Below are 19,762 nucleotides of genomic sequence, written 5' to 3'. Positions count from 1 at the left end.
GTAATAAAAGGTTTTCGGTTGGTCGTGAAGCCACTTTTGCATCTCATTCTGCACGTCTACATCTGAGGCAAATCGGCGACCACGCAAAGCATCCTTGAGTGGCCCAAACAAATGAAAGTCAGATGGAGCTAGGTCTGGGGTGTAGGGAGGGTGTTTCAATAACTCAAATTTCAGCTTGTTGATGGTTTTAATAGTGTGATGAGCCGTGTGTGGCCATGGATTATCATTAGTGTTGCCACGAGACGAGACATTTCTCGCGTCTCGTCTCGTCTCGTAAACGAGACGAGACACGAGACGGGACAGAACCCTTTTAGACGAGACACGAGACGAGACACTGCTTGTCCCGTCTCGAAAACGAGACGAGACACGAGACGAGACGGGACGTCTCCTGAAATGTCTCGTCTCGTCTCGTGTCTCGAAAGTGAATACGCTGGCGAGAATGGCCAAGATTGAAATTGCAAGTGGCCATATAGATTGCAAAAGGAAAATCCCCTTTGTGAGAAAACATGTTGTAAAGCCTTCATAGGAAGGTGTCCTCTGTCTATTGCATGAAACAATCGTGATACATGAGCTTCCAGGAATATCATCCCCTTGCTGTAAACTGAGGAATTCTCATTTTTTTCATTTCTGGCTAGAATGATGACAAACAAAATCAAAGACAGGGAAGATTTTTACAAAGTCAAGAAACCGAACTACCACCACCAGCTATTCAATTTGAAAACTGGGTAAGGTCTACACTCATTACAGGCTGTAGTTGAAAGTTCTGGCTGAGATGGCGGAAGAAAACAGAATAGACTACACTTGTCTTTATTCTCTGGTGGCGGTATTCTTTTTGCTATATGAACCGAAAACGGCAATTGAAGTATGTCATCTTGCAACTAAAATTTTGTCTTCTCTCTCTCTCTCTCTCTCTCTCTCTCTCTCTCTCACACACACACACACACACACACACACACATACACATAAAAACACACTTTTACCATTTTACCAATCGCTCGCTTATTATACAGCAGTCATGTTGTAAAATTCACCTCTTCGTTTGGAAGGCGAGCGAAGGACAAAGAAAGTAAAGATATTATCGACGAACCCTTCAAATTGCTTGTTTTCAGCAAATTTATGATACTAACAATAACACTTTAGGTGAAGAGGTTTTACAGGGGACCTTCGTTTTGTTACGCGGAAATGTTTGATCTGACCAGAGTGTGAAATTGCCCTCTGCTTCCATGTTGAGAGGAGGGGAATACTACCCTTTCCTAGTGAATAATTTCATTAGGATCTGGATTATCTTCAGAAATGGTTTCTTACAGAGTGTAAAGAACATTTGGTATAATATTCATGGAACTCCGTTGAAAGCAGAAGAACATAATTAACAGAAAAGAAATAGGATACCCAAGCCATATTTTTAAACCTGCTATAAAATGTATATCCTATATTTTTACTAATTCCTTACTCCCATGAAAGTATCCTGGGGAGGATATTCTCTCCAATTTTTTCAGACTGAAATCCTTTTATCCCGTACGATTTCGCCCCCTGACACAATACGAAAAAACAAATGCTGTTAAAATCCATACACATGATCCTTCCGGGACTCAACCCGGGACCTTCAAGCCGATGGTCTATCGCCGCAGACCCCTCGGCTTGGTATGAAGATATACGTTGTATGATTGTGAATAGATCACGACAATATAAGAAACTTTAATCCAAAATGGCCAACCAAAAATCAACTTTTTTTTTTAGACCACTAGCTAATCTGGATGTACTGTCATGAGTTTGTTACACAAATGGGGCAACCACCACAGACTAGCACACACACCGCGGTTATGGGAACAGATTTGAACCATGGAGGTGAAGACTGGCTCCAAGCATTCTTTCGTCCGATGTGTCGTTCAGCTCCCATTACTATGGCACTTCAAGTATGGCAAACTGTGCACTAACATATAAAATTTCAATCAAATACTTTCCATTACTCAATAAAATTATTTGGTTCCGAGCTTTTTTTTAAAAAAAAATAATTGCAACAAATCTAAACATGCTAAAATGAAAAGTAGTTTTTGGATTGGTATGGGTTAACACTGTGAAACCTAAAGGCTGGAATATATGAAATCAAAGTGTACACACATATCTATATCTCTATTTATCTATATATCTTTCCATATCTCTCTCTCTCCCTCTCTCTCTCTCTCTCTCTCTCTCTCTCTCTCTCTCTCTCTCTATATATATATATATATATATATATATATATATATATATATATATATATATATATATATACAGACACTATAAAGCAAGTGGGCTGATAGTATACGGTAGTGTCGGGGATGGTGACACCTTTACATCGAACTTTGCTTGTCGTGTAAACATTATTTGACATTAATGTCTTCTTCTTCGACGTACCTATGAGCAATTTACTGTATATTCGTGTATTGAAACTGGTGAAACAAATTTCAATGTTTCAGAATGAAAAAAAAAAAAAAAAAAAGACAACTAACAGCAGAGATATATTATCTCGTAAACTATTTGTCCTTGCCTTGTGACCTTATTTGAATTTATTTTTAAGACCTTTAGGCAACTTTGGCCGAATGGGTGATGATGGGAAAATTAGTGGAATGAAGAAAGTGATACTAGAAAACTTCGAGAAAACACACACATTCGAAAAATGAAATGAAATCTTTGAGTTTTACGTCCCACGGGTATGCCGGTTAGGCTAAAGGAGACAGTGATGATGAGTAATGAATGAAATGGTGGAATGAAGAAAGTGGGAGGAAACGGAAGAACCCCGAGAAAACCCACTCACACGGTGTTTGTCCACCACAAAATGCACTTGGCGGGGGCTGGAATCGAACCCGAGACCCCAAGCACCAGAGGTGAACGCTCTACCACTGAGCCACCGCGGTCCCCACACACATTCGATGTTTGTCCACCACAAAGCTCACATGGCACTAACCGAGATCGAACCGACTACCACATACACCAGAGGTGAAGCCTTCACGGTGTAGCTACCGTGACATTTCTTGTTTTGTGTGTTTTGGGTAATACTTGTAACTTAGTTGTATCTTGATTAGCATGGTGCAACCTGCTACATTTTACTTTCGTTCCCATGGTATGCTGCTATATTTTTTACGAGACGAGACAAAACGAGACAAACGAGACGAGACGAGACGGGACAGAACCTCTCGAGACGAGCACGTTTTTTCGAGACGAGACACGAGACGAGACGAGACAGCCTGAAGTCTCGTCTCGTGGCAACACTAATTGTCATGCAACAACAAAACTTTCTTCGACAACAAACCTCGGCGTTTGTTGCAAATTGCCGGCTTCAGATTCTTTTCCAACATTTCACTATAACTCGCACTGTTGATCGTCTTTCCCTTTCCCATGAACTCTGCCATTATAAGCCCCTGTGAGTCCCAAAACACAGTTAACATAACCTTTCCTGCGGATGGCTCAGTCTTGAATTTTTTCTTCGTCGGAGATCCAAGGTGTTTCCACTGCATTCTCTGGCGCTTTGATAGCGATAAACCCATGTTTCATCGCCGGTGACTATTCTGCTTAAAAATGCATCACCTTCGTTGTTGAAGCGAGTGAGTAAGCGTTGACAGACCCTAAAACGAGTGAGCTTGTGTTCTGCAGTAAGCTTTCTTGGTACCCACCGTGCACAGACTTTATGAAAACCAAGCTCGTCGTGGGTGATTTGATGGGCAGAACCATGACTGATGTTCAAAGCAGCTGCTACCTCATCGATACCTATTCGCCAGAACCATCTCTCGAGCTTGCTGAATGTTGTCATCTGTAGTGGAGGTTGATGACCGTCCTGCTCCCTCTTCATGTGTTACATTTGTTCGACCACTTTTAAACTTCCCGAGCCACAAAAACACAGTTTTACGCGATAGTGCACTTCTCCCATATTGCGGTGATAGTCTGCGATGAATGCCTAATCTTTTGACACTCTCCGACCAGAGGAATCGGATCATTGCTCATTGTTCCTCTTGGGTGCAAACTTATAATCGAGCAGCCATGATATATCTGCAACAGAACGAAGAAAAATGGAGAAATTAAGATCACACTTTCACGGCGTTACCACAACAGTATAACAATAAAATATGCGAGGACAGAAGACAAAGTGCGCAATGCAAGAAAAGTTATAACAAAAGTGTAGATAATTTTTGACTCGCCCTCGTACTTGCATATACATGATTAAAAGATAAGTGTTTAGTTATTTAAAGATCGTAATGTATTCATATGTGTCAATACAAAGATAAAATGATTAAAAAAAAAAAAAAAAAAACAAGTTAATATTTGTTCCTAATGTCAGGCTATATAGTGCATTATGTAAGTGGTTTACTTCCTGCAATCCAATGAATATGTACTCAAGTTAAGTTTTCGTTGACAGAAAAGAAAATCCTTTATCCTACGTTTGAAGATAAAGAATCTTCAGCACTCAGTTATTTCGGGAGATAACAATTTCCAAGCACTCACAGCTGTAGTATGGATAAGTACGAGGCACATCCAAAATATAAGTGTACTAGATTTTTGTAGATTTCAAAAATGTATTTAAAACAAAACTTTTACATGCTTACATCAGTACATATGTGAACTATTTTTCCATGTAGTCGCCATCCCTCTCGATGCACTTAGTGAGACAAGATATTATTTTTTTATGCCTTGGTCAAAGAAGTTTGCCGCCATTTCTTTTGCCCAATTCTTCACCTACACCTTCACTTCCTCGTCAGTTGAAAAGTTTTTCCTACCCATGTGCATCTTCAGGGAGGTGAACAGATAATACTCTGAAGGCGCCAGGTCAGGAGAATACACATATCTGTCAAAATCGACGGTCTTCCACTCCTTTGCTCATCGTGCACATCACTATGACCGTTTTTAAATTCACGACAGCACTTAAACACACTTGTACAATTCATAATTCCTTTGCCATAAACTGATTTGATCTCGTTAAAAACTTCAGGCGAAGATTTTCCCTTCACAACGAGATAACGGATGATGCTGTGAATCTCGCACTTGGCGGTAGATCTTATCGACATCTTTCACGGAAGATGTTACTATGGCCACAGTTTTGGAAGAACTGATACGTGATTGGGTTCGCTGGAAAGGGTAGCAACTGAGCGACACGGCAGTGTGACCAACATGGCAATAACAAATTCCCTTTGCCAGCGAATGCCCTAGTACACTTATTTTTTTTGAAGTGCCTCGTAGTTTGATTTTTTTTTAATGAGCTGAGATTTCTGCTTTATCACTTGCTTTGTGAAAATTAAATTTTGAACTGCATAATGTTAATATTTGTAAAGCAAATGTAATTTAATTAAACTAATTTATATGTATTGCAAATGTATTTTCACGAAGCAAAGGAAGGTAGTTGCTCTTTGTTACCATTTTAAAAACAAAATATGAGTTTTTTTTTTTTTTTTTATTTTTCTTACCGAAACAACAAAATATAGTGTGTAACATTTGGACCGCTTGGATGCCAAGTGGCTTAACTCCACAAAATGAAATAATAGATTCATTCACTTCTATTGATTGGGTACTTTTTTCTAAAAAAAAAAAAAAAAAAAAAAAAAAAAAAAAAAATTCTAAATAGTAAATTATAAATAAACATAAACTGCATAGTTATGATTTTTCGTTGCAAACGTAACAGAAATATGAATTAAGAGATTTTGAGCTTTAAATTTCACTCCTGGGAAATTTCAATTTTGGATTAGCTACTTGGCATCCAAACGGTCCAATTCTAGAAATAATTAAACTGTATATTAGTTTGCGTGTTACTTGCCACGGTGTTACTTGCCACTATTGGAATTTCGTGTTACTTGCCACGGTTACCTTATCGCATATTAATCTGTCTATGGCAGCGTGTCCGTTGCCACGCACCTGCATCTAGATTTGACCTTGAGGGGGTGGGAGTAATTTCCCAAGAAATTTTCAAAGAAAGGCAATCACCTGAAACACAAGAAACAAAGCAAATTTCTGATTTAAGAAATAGGAACCTTGTTACATTTATGCGTGTCACAAAACTCACAAAACTCGCGCGAAATACAAGAAACAAAACAAGATTCTGATGAAAGGAGTATTCTTGCAAATCTACACAACAATTGAAATTCTTCAGTAATTCGAGCGCTCATTTTGCCGTCTGAAAGCATGGAAGAAACGCAATGATTTATCTTTACATCACAAGGAACCTTGTCACTTGCGCGTCGCACGTCATAATGATTATGATTTTAAACATTAATTATTTACAAAATCCAACAGCATGTTCCCTTTCTTCGTAATCAACTATTCCAACTTTTGTACGTAACTCAAACTTCTGACACTTTTTTTTATTTTATTTATTTATTTATTTATTTTTTTTTTATTTTTTAATCACAGCCTCTTCTCAGATTCTCGAGAATTCGTTGTATTCTCTCGTCAAGCTTTATAGAAGATACTTTTCTTCTCTTTTGCGGTATACCTTGCACTTGCTGTCTCATAAAGGCATGTAAACTAAATTTAGCGTCTTCCTTCAGCACCTTTAACAAAGATAAGCACAAACTTCAGACTAGCTGTACCACCTGAAGAAAGGCTAATAGTGACATTAAGGTAAGCATGGACTATGCGTGTATTAGAATGATTTACCTGTAATATAAGCATTAATAATAATTAGATGCCTATTGACATTGGTCCATTTACTTGTACTGTGATATCAAATTCAAAATCTAATAGGTTTCGGTGGTAAAGCGTTCACTTCTAGTGCATAGAATCCCTGGTTCGATCACAGCTCGCGCTAAGTGGGGTTTGTGGTGGACAAAAACCGTGTGGATGAGTTTTCCCATTTCCTCCCATTTTCTTCATCTTGCCATTTCATTCATTCTCATCATCGCCGTCTCCTTTAGCCTACCCGGCATAATCGTGGAACAAAACTCCAAGGTTTCATTTCATTTTCATTTCAAAATTTAATAGACTCCTGTGTAAATATCTTTTTTTTTTTTTTTTTTTTGGCTGGGAAGTTCATTCCAGTTTTTTACAATAGCGAAACACACTTCCTCCTGCAATTTCTTCTTTCAATTTAGTGTATATCTGAATATTCTTGATAACTTTATATATATATATATATATATATATATATATATATATATATATATATATATATATATATATATATATATATATATATATATATATATATAACGCTGGATGTTTCTCTATTTCATCAATTTTTCAAAATGTCTTTATCACTAATTAAATACATACATGTATTAGCTTTCATTGCGAACACTTTTTTCATATTCTACACACGAAGCGAACTGTTATGTGAAAACTTGTAGAAAGCATCTATTTTTTTTTCATCTCTCTCTCTCTCTGCTTGAACGTACCTCGGCAACTTTTCTGTCGCCGTCGCCGCAGTGAGCGGACTCCCATAAGACTCAATGCATTTTTAGATGTTGTCCAACTGTTCCGTCGCCAAGCTGTTGCCTTAGGTCTACTGTTCACTGTCAACATTTTGTCGGACAACTATCTTGTTGCTCTGGCTAAATGCATTGAGTCTTATGGGAGTTCGCTCACTGAGGCGACGGCAACAGAATAGTTGCTGAGGTGTCACTAAGCAGGGCAACAGTTTGGCGACGGAACAGTTGCGCAACATCTACAAATGCATTGAATCTTTTGGGAGTCCGCTCACTGAGAAGACGGCAACAGAAAAGTTGCCGAGATATCTCCAAATAGAAAGGTAAAAAATAAATGTTTTCTACAAGTTTTTTCACGTAACAGTTCGTTCCGTGTGTAGCGCGTGAAAAGAAGTGTTCGCAATGAAAACTAATATATTCTTTGATTAGTGACTAGCATGTCTTTAATTAGTAATAAAAACTATGAAAAATTAATTGAGGAAATAGAGAAACGCCCAGCATTAAAGAAGAAATATATATAAAGAAGAATTTGTGGAAGAAAGTGTGTTTCGCTGTTATAAGAAACTAGAATGAGTTTTCCAGCCAAGAAAAAAACAACACAGGGAAATTACTCCCATCCCCTCAAGGTGAAATCTAGATGCAGGTGCGTGGCAACGGACACGCTGCCATAGACAGATAAATATGCGATAAGGTAACCGTGGCAAGTAACACGAAATTCCAATAGTGGCAAGTAACACCGTGGCAAGTAACACGCAACGGTATATTATTAATTAAATGCAATAGAAGTTCATCAGAGAGAGTAAACGTCTATTATGCCCCTGATTATTCTTTTCTAACTACACTATAGTCCTGTTTAACCGAGTCCGGATTAACCGAATTTCCAGGTTAACTAAATGTTTAAAAAATAATAAGCCTTTACTAAAGAAACACCAAAAGATTTGTTTTACAACCTGAGTTAAACTCCGTTGTTTTAGTCGCACGGTTTTTGGTTTAGCAATACTCAGTTCTAATGTTCAGTTTGGAAGCCATCATAGCCGTTAGGTGTAAGAGAGACCTTATGGCCCTAACCTCGTTGCTGTAGAAAAGAGGCAATTAATAATAATAATAATAATAATAATAATAATAATAATAATAATAATAATAATAATAATAATAATAATAATAATAATAATAATAATAGCCTATGTTACGAACAACATTTTCCCATGCTAAAAGTGTATCAAATATACAGTATTATGTACCAGGGGCGTCATTTAGGGGGGGCAGGAGGGGGCAATTGCCCCCCCAAGAGTTTGAGGAATACATATACTTTAATAGATTGCCTACTAATATACTAGTACAAAACGTGAAAGTCTTACGTCGGTGGTGCTCTTGCCCCCCCCCCAAGCGAAGTCTGAAATGACGCCCCTGTTATGTACCAAAATAAAATTTATTTCGGTTTAACCGAAACATCATTGCCCCCATCAAATTCGGTTAAACAGGACTCTAATGTAGATAAAACGCATGAATACCTCATGGTAGGGGTAATAATTTTAATACAAATTTATATTTATATGAACAATATTCTTTCCTTTGTAGTTCTACACCTGGAAGATGGCAGCACTTGCGTGGATTCTGTTCCTGTTCTCCATGACCCTGCCTGATTTGTCCCTTGGGATTAGAAATGATGTTACCAGCCAGAAAAAAGGTAAGGGGTAGTATATTTGAACTTCAGGGAAAAAAAGTGTAATTTACCATTTAATCATAGTATAGAGTTTTAACGCTTTCCTCTGCAAAAACTTAATTCAACAGTCTTACGAGGCTCTGCACATTACTGCAATTTTGTTCATTCCAATGCGTTCCGGTTTATTGGAAATCATTCATTTTTTCATGTTCTTCAAGTTAAAGACCGTCAAAAGGGTCTCATCTCTTCATAGTTTATATGATACCATATACAATCACAAACTAAAAATACACTATTGGAACTTAAAATACACTATTGGAACAAACAAAATTTCGGCTTTCCGAGATCATACCAAGGGGAATGGGAGGTTTAAAACCCTTCCCCAGAGATTTTTAACTTAATGAAGAATAAAATTAAATTTTAATTTATTTTCAAGACTTTTTTTTTAAAAAAATATGTATAATCTCTGATTTTCCTTTAGGTTTTTTTTTTTTTTTTTACCTAAATAAACTGTTTGTAAGAAAAGTAAATAGCTTATCAAAACATGTTGTACTTGATAATATTGCTACAATGGTAAAATCTTAGCTTCTGTATTGTGGGAACCTGGAAATTGTAGGAAGGAAATTTTGGAATTGATTTTTTCAACATTCATCTTTAACACATGCAAAATAGAAAAAAAAAAAAAAAACGAGTGTTGAGATTTGCAGTAACGTACGTTCAGCTGTAAGCGGAAAGGTTTTTTTCTTTGGAGGAGGGCGGAACAGTAATGAAGTGTCTTGAGATAACTATGCAAAAGTACATGGACAAAGTGTTCCTAATTAAAGGTGCCTCTGGAACTATCATAACAATTTGATACATTGCACGTTTCGTGTATACTGTTAACAGTTCACTAAAGAGCATACATGGCAATTCAAATATACGAGTGTAGTTGATTTTGAGTTTAACGTTCCTTTCAGCAGCGAGGCTATATAAGACGGGACCTCTGATTAACGTGGAATCCGAACCACATGAACTCCTTCCGGAAATCGAAGCCAGGTCTCCCACGCCAAAGGCACGTACGCTAACCGCTTAGCCACGAAGGAGATCTTCAAATATACAAGACAGCAGACATTTGCAGTCTAGATACTAATGGAGATTACATTTAGTATATTGTGAAATTGATGGTGAGTTTGTAGAAAGAGAATGCATACAACAAAATTCTTGAAAATCATAGCAAATAATCCAAAGTTGACTTCGGAAACTGAAAGTTGTGTTAGCATATTAAAGAATATGAAAGCATTTAAATGAGTGCCGTAGCTCAAAATAATTTCAGTGTATTAGCTATAGTATCAACAGAGAAAAAAAATTAAAAAAAAAACTTCAAAAGAGTTATTGACAAGTTGATTGCCCAGAAGAGACGAATGAAATGGAGCATTTGTTTATAAATTGGTACTTTTCATTATGTGTAAATATAATACTTTTCATTGATTATTTATAGTTTTTTTCTTATTTAGAATACTGAAAGGATTCTAGAATAGAATTTTCCAACGACTGTGAACTGCCGAAAAATTGTCACGAGACGCCACTGGCAGAAGTACCGTAGGATTCTGAAACATGGATATTTGGATAGGGCACATACTAGTTCCTAAGTGATATTTTGACCCGACCCGAGGCGGTAGATCCCATACTATTGGAGCTATGAGCCTTTAAAGTTCATTTTTTCATGTTTTCGGCAGCCTATAACTCCGAAAAGAACCATTTGTGCACCCAGGTGGGTCTATACTTTTTGTCTGATCTTGGTATCAGGAATCACATCCCTGTTTTGAAACACCCTGCATACTGTCAATACAGTTCTATCTCAAGTGGCATAAACCACAGAGTAATTTCTCTTGTGGTTATAGGGCTATGGTTAACACACGATCCTTCTGTGCGAGAAATTCAGGTTCAGCTCCTTGAAGGCACATGAGCATTCACCTCTTATACAAGAAGTCTCTTTCTCTTTTACGTGTGTGAAATTGATCTCCCTTCACTTTCAAATTTCGACAGGAAACCAAAAGCAGACATTTGTTTTTCGTTGTTATTTATTGACTGTTTTCAAGAAACAATCGTTTGTTTCGAAAAATAGAAAGAGAGATTTAGAAAATAAATTTTGGATGTGGCAAAATTCACCTTGGTCCTTTTACTTAGAAATTCGACTGAAGACCAAAATCAATCATTTGATATGGGTTTGTTGTTGATTGATTTGAAGAAAAGTAGTTTGTTTCGAAAAACATAAGGCTATATTTACGAAATAAAGTTCACGAAGGTGGTTTGTTTCTCGTTTGTTATTGATTGTTTTGAAGAAAGAAAAGAAAACACTTGGTTCAAGAAACAAAAAGAGATATTTACAGGATACATTTGGTAAACTATTCTACACTGCTTATTGTACTCGACCTAGAAATTGGTACATGTTTTTCCGATTTTCGGGTTAAACGAACTCAGGTCTGGCATACAGCTGAAAAATTTAAATTTGAAAAATTTTTCGGTTTATTAAGGTGCACAAAACTCGAGATGTGGTGCATAAAATTCGAGATATGATACATTAAATCACTGGCGTCTCTAGTATGTAAAATTTGGGGGAGACATCAAAGAAAGTGATTTAAATGGTACTATTTAGTCCAACCTGTTTATTATCTTCGGTGCTATTTGTTACCTTTCTGCTTACCTTTACGGACCCATGAGCTATATCAAGAATTCTGTTTTAATCGTTTCACAGCCTGAATATTATATTCCAAATAAATATAATAATTATTATTTATATGTTATTCTGTGTTAGTAAATAAATTAAATTAGAATAAAATAGAATATTTTGTACTTCAAAATATTGAGGGGGACGCATCCCCCTCGTCCCCCCAACCAGAGACGCCCGTGTGCTAAATGTCGGTATACTGTCTGAATCGATTTCTGACGAACTCCAAGTTAACGAACCTGCAAGGCTACTCAGTAGCGTAGCCAGGATGTGTGTTGGGGGTGGGGGCAAGTGCTGTTATAAGTACATATAGAAAAATTACAAACAAAAAATATATAAACATAAAAAATATAAAAAGTTACAAATATCAAAGTACCAAAGTACATTGTCGTACCTCTTTGGGGGGGGGGCCCTTCTGGCCCCCTTCCCTACGCCACTGTACTGTTATAACGATAATCAGGATTGGCAACAATTGTCTTAGTGGTGCAAATAAACGAAGAAGAGAAACTTATTAATTTGTAGTAAATAATCAAATAAAGGTATCAAACATTGCGGGAAAATGGGTAAGTAAAATCGAGAGTGCTTACGTAGTTTTTCTTTTTTTCTTTTTCTTTTTTCTTAAAGGAATTTTGCACTTAATTTATAGTCCTTTATATTCGATATACGATAATAAGGAAAATATAAGTACTTAAGAATTTAAACAACAAATTAAGAAATAATAATTTCAAATGTGAAAGAACAAATAATAATAAACTAGTAAACCTCGATTCAATATGAAAATCGAATCTATTCTAGAATTCCTTGCAACATACGGTAATATAAATGAAAGACATTTGGTCTAAAACGAATATTTAATGAATTTATGTTATTTTAACCACATACATTTATTATTTAATGAGTATTAATTTGAGATTTTATCAAATGTAACATTGTAACAATATATACTGCTACGATATTTTATCTATGGCAGTGATATACTGTGTGTTACATGTTCGAACTATTTTAATTAAACATAATGCAAATTATCTATTTCAACTATTTATGTAAGTTAGACACATTAAAGTTATGAACATCGATTCGCGCCATTATGTCCGATTCATTGTTACTTTATATAGTATAATATAACTATAAGCGATATAAGTGACTGGGAAATATTGATACGCGCATTTGTACAACCCAATAAGGGCAATAAAGAAAGAATACATTGTGAACACGAAGAAATTCTTAGATGGAGATTCAAAAAGGGTGACGGAAGGTGTCCTTCCTCTAGTGGATCCATTCATCCAAAGCTTGAAACGATGATTTCATGGGAGTTCCGCGTAGTGTTGCCAGATCTACTGATTTTGCAGATCTCCTGCTTTTTCTACGTTCTACTGATCTACTGCGAAAGAAAATGAAAAGTGAACAATCTCCTGCTTTTTCCTTACTTCGAGAAGTTGAAGAAATATTATTATTATTAATATTGAATTTTCAATGTTACCTTACATAAAAAGACGAAATTTCTCTGTTATAATACACAAAGTTCTGTAGAGTATATAGTTATAGAGCTTTACTGTATATAATATGAATCTAAATACAACTGTACGTCATTCTCTATATGCATTATGGTTAGCGTTTTTATGGCTTTCTGTAATATTTACAAGTAAGTGTTGTTTAAATTGGGACTTGGGCTGGAAGAGTGGCTTAGATCGTTTCTCCGCGATCGTCAGCAAGAAATCGTCTTACGCCACGGTCACGTGTGACTGCACAATATAGCAACGTTATCGCTACGTGCATGAAAATACATTTTCCCACTCCACTTTGCTCTTTCACTACTTTTCCTTCACACATGTTTGTATCAAATAATATTAATATAAATCGGGACTTTTCACTTTCATTTGCTCAACGTAGTTCATCGGAAATGAATTCTGGATTGCTTATTTTGACTACTGCCCTCTTAATAATGGAAAATTTTATTGCCCCCTCCCCGGATTTACATTCAAACGCCACCACTGTATGTGTCTACTGCTTTCTCCTGTTTTTTTTTTTTTTTTTTTTTTTTTATCTTCGAATCTCCTGCTTTTCCAACTGACTGGTCTGGCAACACTGGTTCCGCGGTGAATGTGATAGTGTCAACATCTCCAAGAGTGAGCTAACGAAGAGGAAGTGGAAAAAATGAACTATTCTCATTGTACAATATTTATACACACTTACAAATATTCTTGAAATCACCTACATTCATTTACAATTACTTTACACGTTTACATTTCATCTATTTTTTTTTTTCATTTTTTCCAAATCTTTCACCCTACTAACTGAGTAACTGTCCCTCTTCTTCCCGTTGGAACGCCATCACGATTTTGACTCTTATTAATCCTGATTGTGACTATACATTTCTTTACCTAACTGTGACAAATTAGTGCTCCTATTGCTAAACTGACATAATTAACAATTCTTATTTTTCTATTTATTTCATACTGTATATGACAGATAATGCGACTTAAAAGTCGACCAAAAAATGCAAATGGCAGCTTCCGCCATTTGTAAATTTCTTTACAATTTCTAAAAGAAAATAATTCTATTCTTGTACAAGTAATTCAATTTACTCACATTTTTAGCATACTTGGCTTTAAAGCTTTTAAATAACACCGATAATGGTGATGAAGACGAGACAAGACAAGAGATTCAAAAACAAGATGTCGCTGTGCCAAAGAACTCTTAAACAATTTCATTTTTAAAATCAAATTAAACAGAAACCATTTTTTTTTTTTTTTTTTTTTTTTTTTTTTTTTTTACGAATTTATTTTTAAAGTGACCTTATTTCATATGTGCTTCTATATCATGGTGTTCAGTTCAGTGTCAAACTAAATACTATATTAATAAACAACTGATGGAAAACTTAGTGTGTAAACAGGCGATTACGACTTTGTCCGTTTCATCTTTACCTTGTAGTATAAACTCCAAATTGTGTAACGAATTTAATATTTAATCAATCGCTGCATAAAACAATTTCAAGTGACATGATAGAAAAAGCCGTAGTGCAGCGACCGTAGTATTTACCCATTTTGGGAACAGAAGATAAATTCTTAGATGCTCATCGTAAAATCTATAACTCTTTCCAGCCTTAGAAAAAAGTAGATGTAAACAAACCCACCGGACTACCAGTGGGTCTATGACCAGTGATTGGTTGTTGGTCTCATTGCACTAGTATCCTACCGCAATATAATCCCTACTAAGATAATACTTTCAAATAAAGATATCTGAATTTATCCTGCATTTTGTGATAATAAACGCAATATATAATATTTAACAGCAGATGCAGCTTTATTTCAACCTCATCTGTATTTGAACATACAATATTTACTGCGCATGCGTGTGCCTGTGCGCTCAGACTGCTCATTTAAAATTATAGAATGCAGAGTTTCATGGCGACGATAAGTGACAATAGTCCGTCTCATGTAACAAAACATAAAAAAAGAAAACAGGAACAGAGCCAATCTGGTTTATACAACGATTTAAGAAAATACATATTTCCAACATAACAGTGGTTAGTGTGTTAATTATTTACCAACCAACCGAGCCTTACACTTTAGAAATTATGCGACGACACTAACCTAGCAGACGATCTTGCTGTTCACGTCTCTCGCTGCCAAAGCACGTGTGATCCACGAAGTAATACATTTCGCTTTGTTTACGTCTACTTTGTTCTAAGGCTGGAAAGACTTTAGAGCTATGTTAAAAGAAAATGAGGGATATTAATTCTTATATATTTTTAATGGTAATTTGAGACTGAAGTGCGAACTAGTAAATACTACTCATGCTTGATTTACCGTTGCACTATACAAGAATTTTTGTCATTTAATAACACTTTTTTTTTTTTTAATTACAGGTTTTCGAGTAATTGGCAAACCTCGCTGTGCCACTCGCTTAGAGGAAGTTGTGCGTACGATGAGACGTCAGGGAACAATCCTTGAACTGACAGGATACTCGCTTCATCAAGAACTACGAAGTGCTCCGTATGAAATGTATGTAACCGACATGAGAGTTCGAGGGTTACCAAGATTCCGTGTAGAACGTTGTCATTTTAACCATAACAACAACACTCTGGACACAAGGCTTTTGTTTGATGATCTTACTGTGTCTGGAACAGTAAAATTATACGAAGTAAGTCTCGATCCATTGCCGAGCTTAGTCGAACATTGCAATATGACAATTCGTCTGCGAAGGACTCCATTGCAAATCAGCATGCACTCAAAGCATCCAGATCTTCCTCCGCGATCGCCAGAGGAAGTTTCTTCTTTATCGAAGTTTGTCAACACGGATTTCCTCAACTTCTATGGTTGCAGGCCGACTATGCAGCATCGAGGAATTGATACCAGTACTGATTTATCACGTGAGATGGAGACAATGTTTCTTCGAGGAGTGCGTTCGCTTCTGGAAGCGTATATGGAGAAAATGATGCATTCCTCCATGTTGGAAACTTTCATGACGTACTTAGGCTACTCTGTTTCTTATGGAAGAAGATAGCCCTTGTACAGAGTTTGAATATAAATTTATATATATACAATAAAGAAAGTTAGGAATTTCGCAATATTTGTATATCAATAATATGTAAACTTCCAAAGCAGTGATCATCCAAAATCTATCTTTTAGAATATTTATATGGGGAAGTAGGATAATTTAAAATTGCATATAACAACACCTAGTCTATCACGTATGCACGTAAGCCGTATTTTCTTTTTTATGTGACCATTTGGCATTCTTCTGAGTTACAATAGCTTTCGCCTCACAGACTGGGTATTTGTGTAAGTAGGATATGGTACGTGTATATCTGTATCAACATACGCGTCTGCACAATTTTTTCGCAAGAGAGGGCAAAGCTACAATATTATTGCGGTTTTTTGATGTATAAGGCGTACCTTTGAAGCGTGGAAGGTTAAGGACATGTAAAGGCATGACCCAGAAGTAAATTTGTATGGAACAATCCTAGCATGCACGGAATAGTTCGCATCAAAAATAAATAAATAAATATTTTGTATTTTGGTACCCACCCAGTATCATATACAGTAATAGATATTTTTTTAACAAACGATAGAAACGTAAAGAAATAAAGATGATATTGGAGAATTAAATTTAGAAAATACTACTCATGCCCGGAAATTTAATTCAACTAATTGATTTATTTGAATTCCATGGATGATGCCAGGTTGTCCTTTGTGAACTTCCATGCGACGCAGACATCAACGCAATTGAAGAAATTATTTGACAATTTTTACATGTGGATAAGGGTAGAAAATTGCCCGCCCCCCCAAAAAAGTTGGCACAATCTTGTGTTTAAAAATTTGACTACCCACTTCCCTTTAAAACGTCATATTTTAATAACTGTGTGTGCGGGGCAATTTAGTATTCCGGCTTCCAGTAAATGTCTTAAATGGTCATAGAAGTTTCAGACTTGTTTTGACTTCTTTTCTCTTACGAGTAACCGTTATAAGGTGAGCAGAATACTTTGAATAAACTACACATATTGTGAATTCTAGTGTTTGAAGGAAAGACGAATTTTCCATTACTGGGGGGACACACGATATGGATTAACGGTACATAAAATAGTGCGTAATGAATGTCAGCTAGTGGTCGAAATTGGGGGAAAAGATTGCGTTACTTTTAAAAACTTATATCAAATATATAAGGGAAATTGTCATTGCAAAAGCAATGCTATCCTTCCTTTTTCGGAACCATTTTGAACACTGGTCCTTTTGCATTATAACAACCATATCTACTTAGCTTATATGTGTTTATAGTTCGCACAGAAACAAAACCAACTTTTTTGCACAAGGTCAACACCTATGGTTGCAGTTATTCAAGGAAAGAACCAATCAAACTTTTTGATTCTCCTGGAGACAGTGGCAAGTGACTATCCCTTTGTAGATGACAACATTGGACTTACTGACAACCTACACGTGGTGCCAATGCCCTTTATTGCTCTTAAGAAAATCTGGTTTTATTTGTAATTCTACTATAACAACTTTTAGTACTGCATACTTTCTTTGTCTTGTGATTTTGTTATATGTAAGCTTAACAGTTTATAGAACATTTAGCAAAATAATACCAAATTTAACTATGACAAAAGACAAAAGCGTATGAGAACACTTAAAATGCTTATTGAACAAAATTACGAAAAATAATCCTAACTTTCTTAATTGTAAACATAAAACCAAAGCTAATTTATTGTTATAAAGAAATCAAGGTATGTATTTCTTTAAATAGTCAAATAGGTCAATATTCACTATACAGAAACAACGCTAAGCATTTTATTAAATATGTAATACTAAACATAAGAACATTTACAGTAAAAAAATGGTTTAATATACAGTACTTCTAATTTAACAGATAAATGGAAGAAATAGATTACCCTACCGGAGTCATTTGTACGGAAAAACAAAAAGTCTAAAGTAAAACTACTTTGAATTTTTTTTTTTTTTGAATGACTAAGTATTAGAAGTGTCTTATTTATGTGTAAGTTTTTATTTTATGGTTACAATTAGGTCTATTGCTAATTGCGTAATACCTTTTAAGTATTATTTTTTGTCTAGAGATAACATTTTCCCTTAAAAGCCGATTTCTGTTCAATATTTTATTCTTTTCCCACAATTGTTCTATTCATTTTGAAATAAATAAATAAAATAATATGAAATCGTAACATTAACAAATATGTGGCAAATCTGAAACATTTCTCTGTATTTCACAAGTGTAAAAGTTGTAGTCAAGATTGGTCATATAAAGATTTTTTCTAGTTTATCAAAAACATTTACGAAAAAAAAAAATCTGTTGAGAAATATGTAAACTGCTTTCCTTTATAAAACGGCCAATTTAACCTAAATTACTTATCAAATATTCTCTTATTCCTAAGAAATAATTTAATTATATATATAGAGAAGGCATTATTATATTGCAGCAGAGCTGTCATTTTATTGATATTATAATGTGTTTAACACATGTTAGTACGACGTAAGTGTTTATTTATGTCTTTGTTTTTGTAATTAGCACTTTTTGAATAAAGAAAGAACATTTGATGGATTTATTTTGCTTAACCACTTAATTTTCAGTCGTTTAGGATGCTTGATTTCGCACAAAAGTTCAATATTTTTACATTCTTAGCTTCAGATAACAGGAAACAGTGTGGTGTAAAAGATATTTCAGGAAAACTCAACAATTACGACTGGAATGGGTTCAACAAAGCATAGAAATATTTTCGAAGCCAATGTTTGGTCTTCAATGATCTGATGTTCTGTTCACTTCGTTTAGAATTCTGGCCTTCAGAAAATCTAATTGGTATTTGGAATCCTTCAGAGGTATAAGAAACTTTTTCACACCAATTTGGACAATAATTATTTTTATATATATATAATGCTTAAGCAAGGATAACAAACCTTATATAAGTCAGGATTCTATGTACATTCTTAATAAATAAATAAATGAAAGATCACCATACAGGGTGGCCCAAAAGTAGGTATACAGTCCCGTACTGATCGGTCATGACATTTTATATCATTTACTTATTGTTATCCATACAGGTATTGATTTAGCTTCTTCCTTATATGTTCTTAATTTATTTTTACTTATACCTTAAGCTCGGAACAAACCAAAGCAAATAAATTCATTATCTTAATAAATTAATATGTCATACTTGAGCGATGCTGGTCTGTATACCTACTTTTGAGCTACTCTGTATTACTGTACTTCTAAATGCCAAAGTCATACTTTTTCCCAGATAACTTTCGACGCCCTAGTTTAACTGGATAATGCCCAGCCACCATTATCGCGAAATGTAATAGTCTTCAAAAAATGACAAGTACCACAGTTTTCCTAGTCTGCACGGTCACTTTGCATATTATAGACCAGCAATTGTGGCTAAATAAAAGATGGAAAAACGAAGGGAAATAAATTTAAAATGCCAATTGATATTTTGTATGTTATGTTCTATTTTTATGTCATTAATTTACCAAAAGTTTGCATTAAATACGTTAATAT

General features: G+C 35.3%; 1 protein-coding gene across 1 annotated transcript in view; it reads left to right on the top strand.

Moving 5' to 3' along the window:
- LOC145680572 (uncharacterized) overlaps window positions 1–18,808 on the top strand; it is a 32,295-nt gene extending 13,487 nt beyond the window's left edge. The window contains exons 2-3 of the mRNA XM_081751215.1: window positions 8,964–9,072; window positions 15,624–18,808. Of these exons, the coding sequence (XP_081607341.1) occupies window positions 8,979–9,072; window positions 15,624–16,261 (732 nt within the window). The 5' untranslated portion in view covers window positions 8,964–8,978 and the 3' untranslated portion in view covers window positions 16,262–18,808. The remainder of the gene's footprint in view (window positions 1–8,963; window positions 9,073–15,623) is intronic.
- Window positions 18,809–19,762: the final 954 nt, after the last annotated feature.

Source organism: Thermobia domestica, chromosome 3 (assembly GCF_964235325.1).
Source record: "Thermobia domestica chromosome 3, izTheDome1.hap1.1, whole genome shotgun sequence".
Classification (NCBI taxonomy): domain Eukaryota; kingdom Metazoa; phylum Arthropoda; class Insecta; order Zygentoma; family Lepismatidae; genus Thermobia; species Thermobia domestica.
This window is presented reverse-complemented; position numbering and strand designations above follow the sequence as displayed.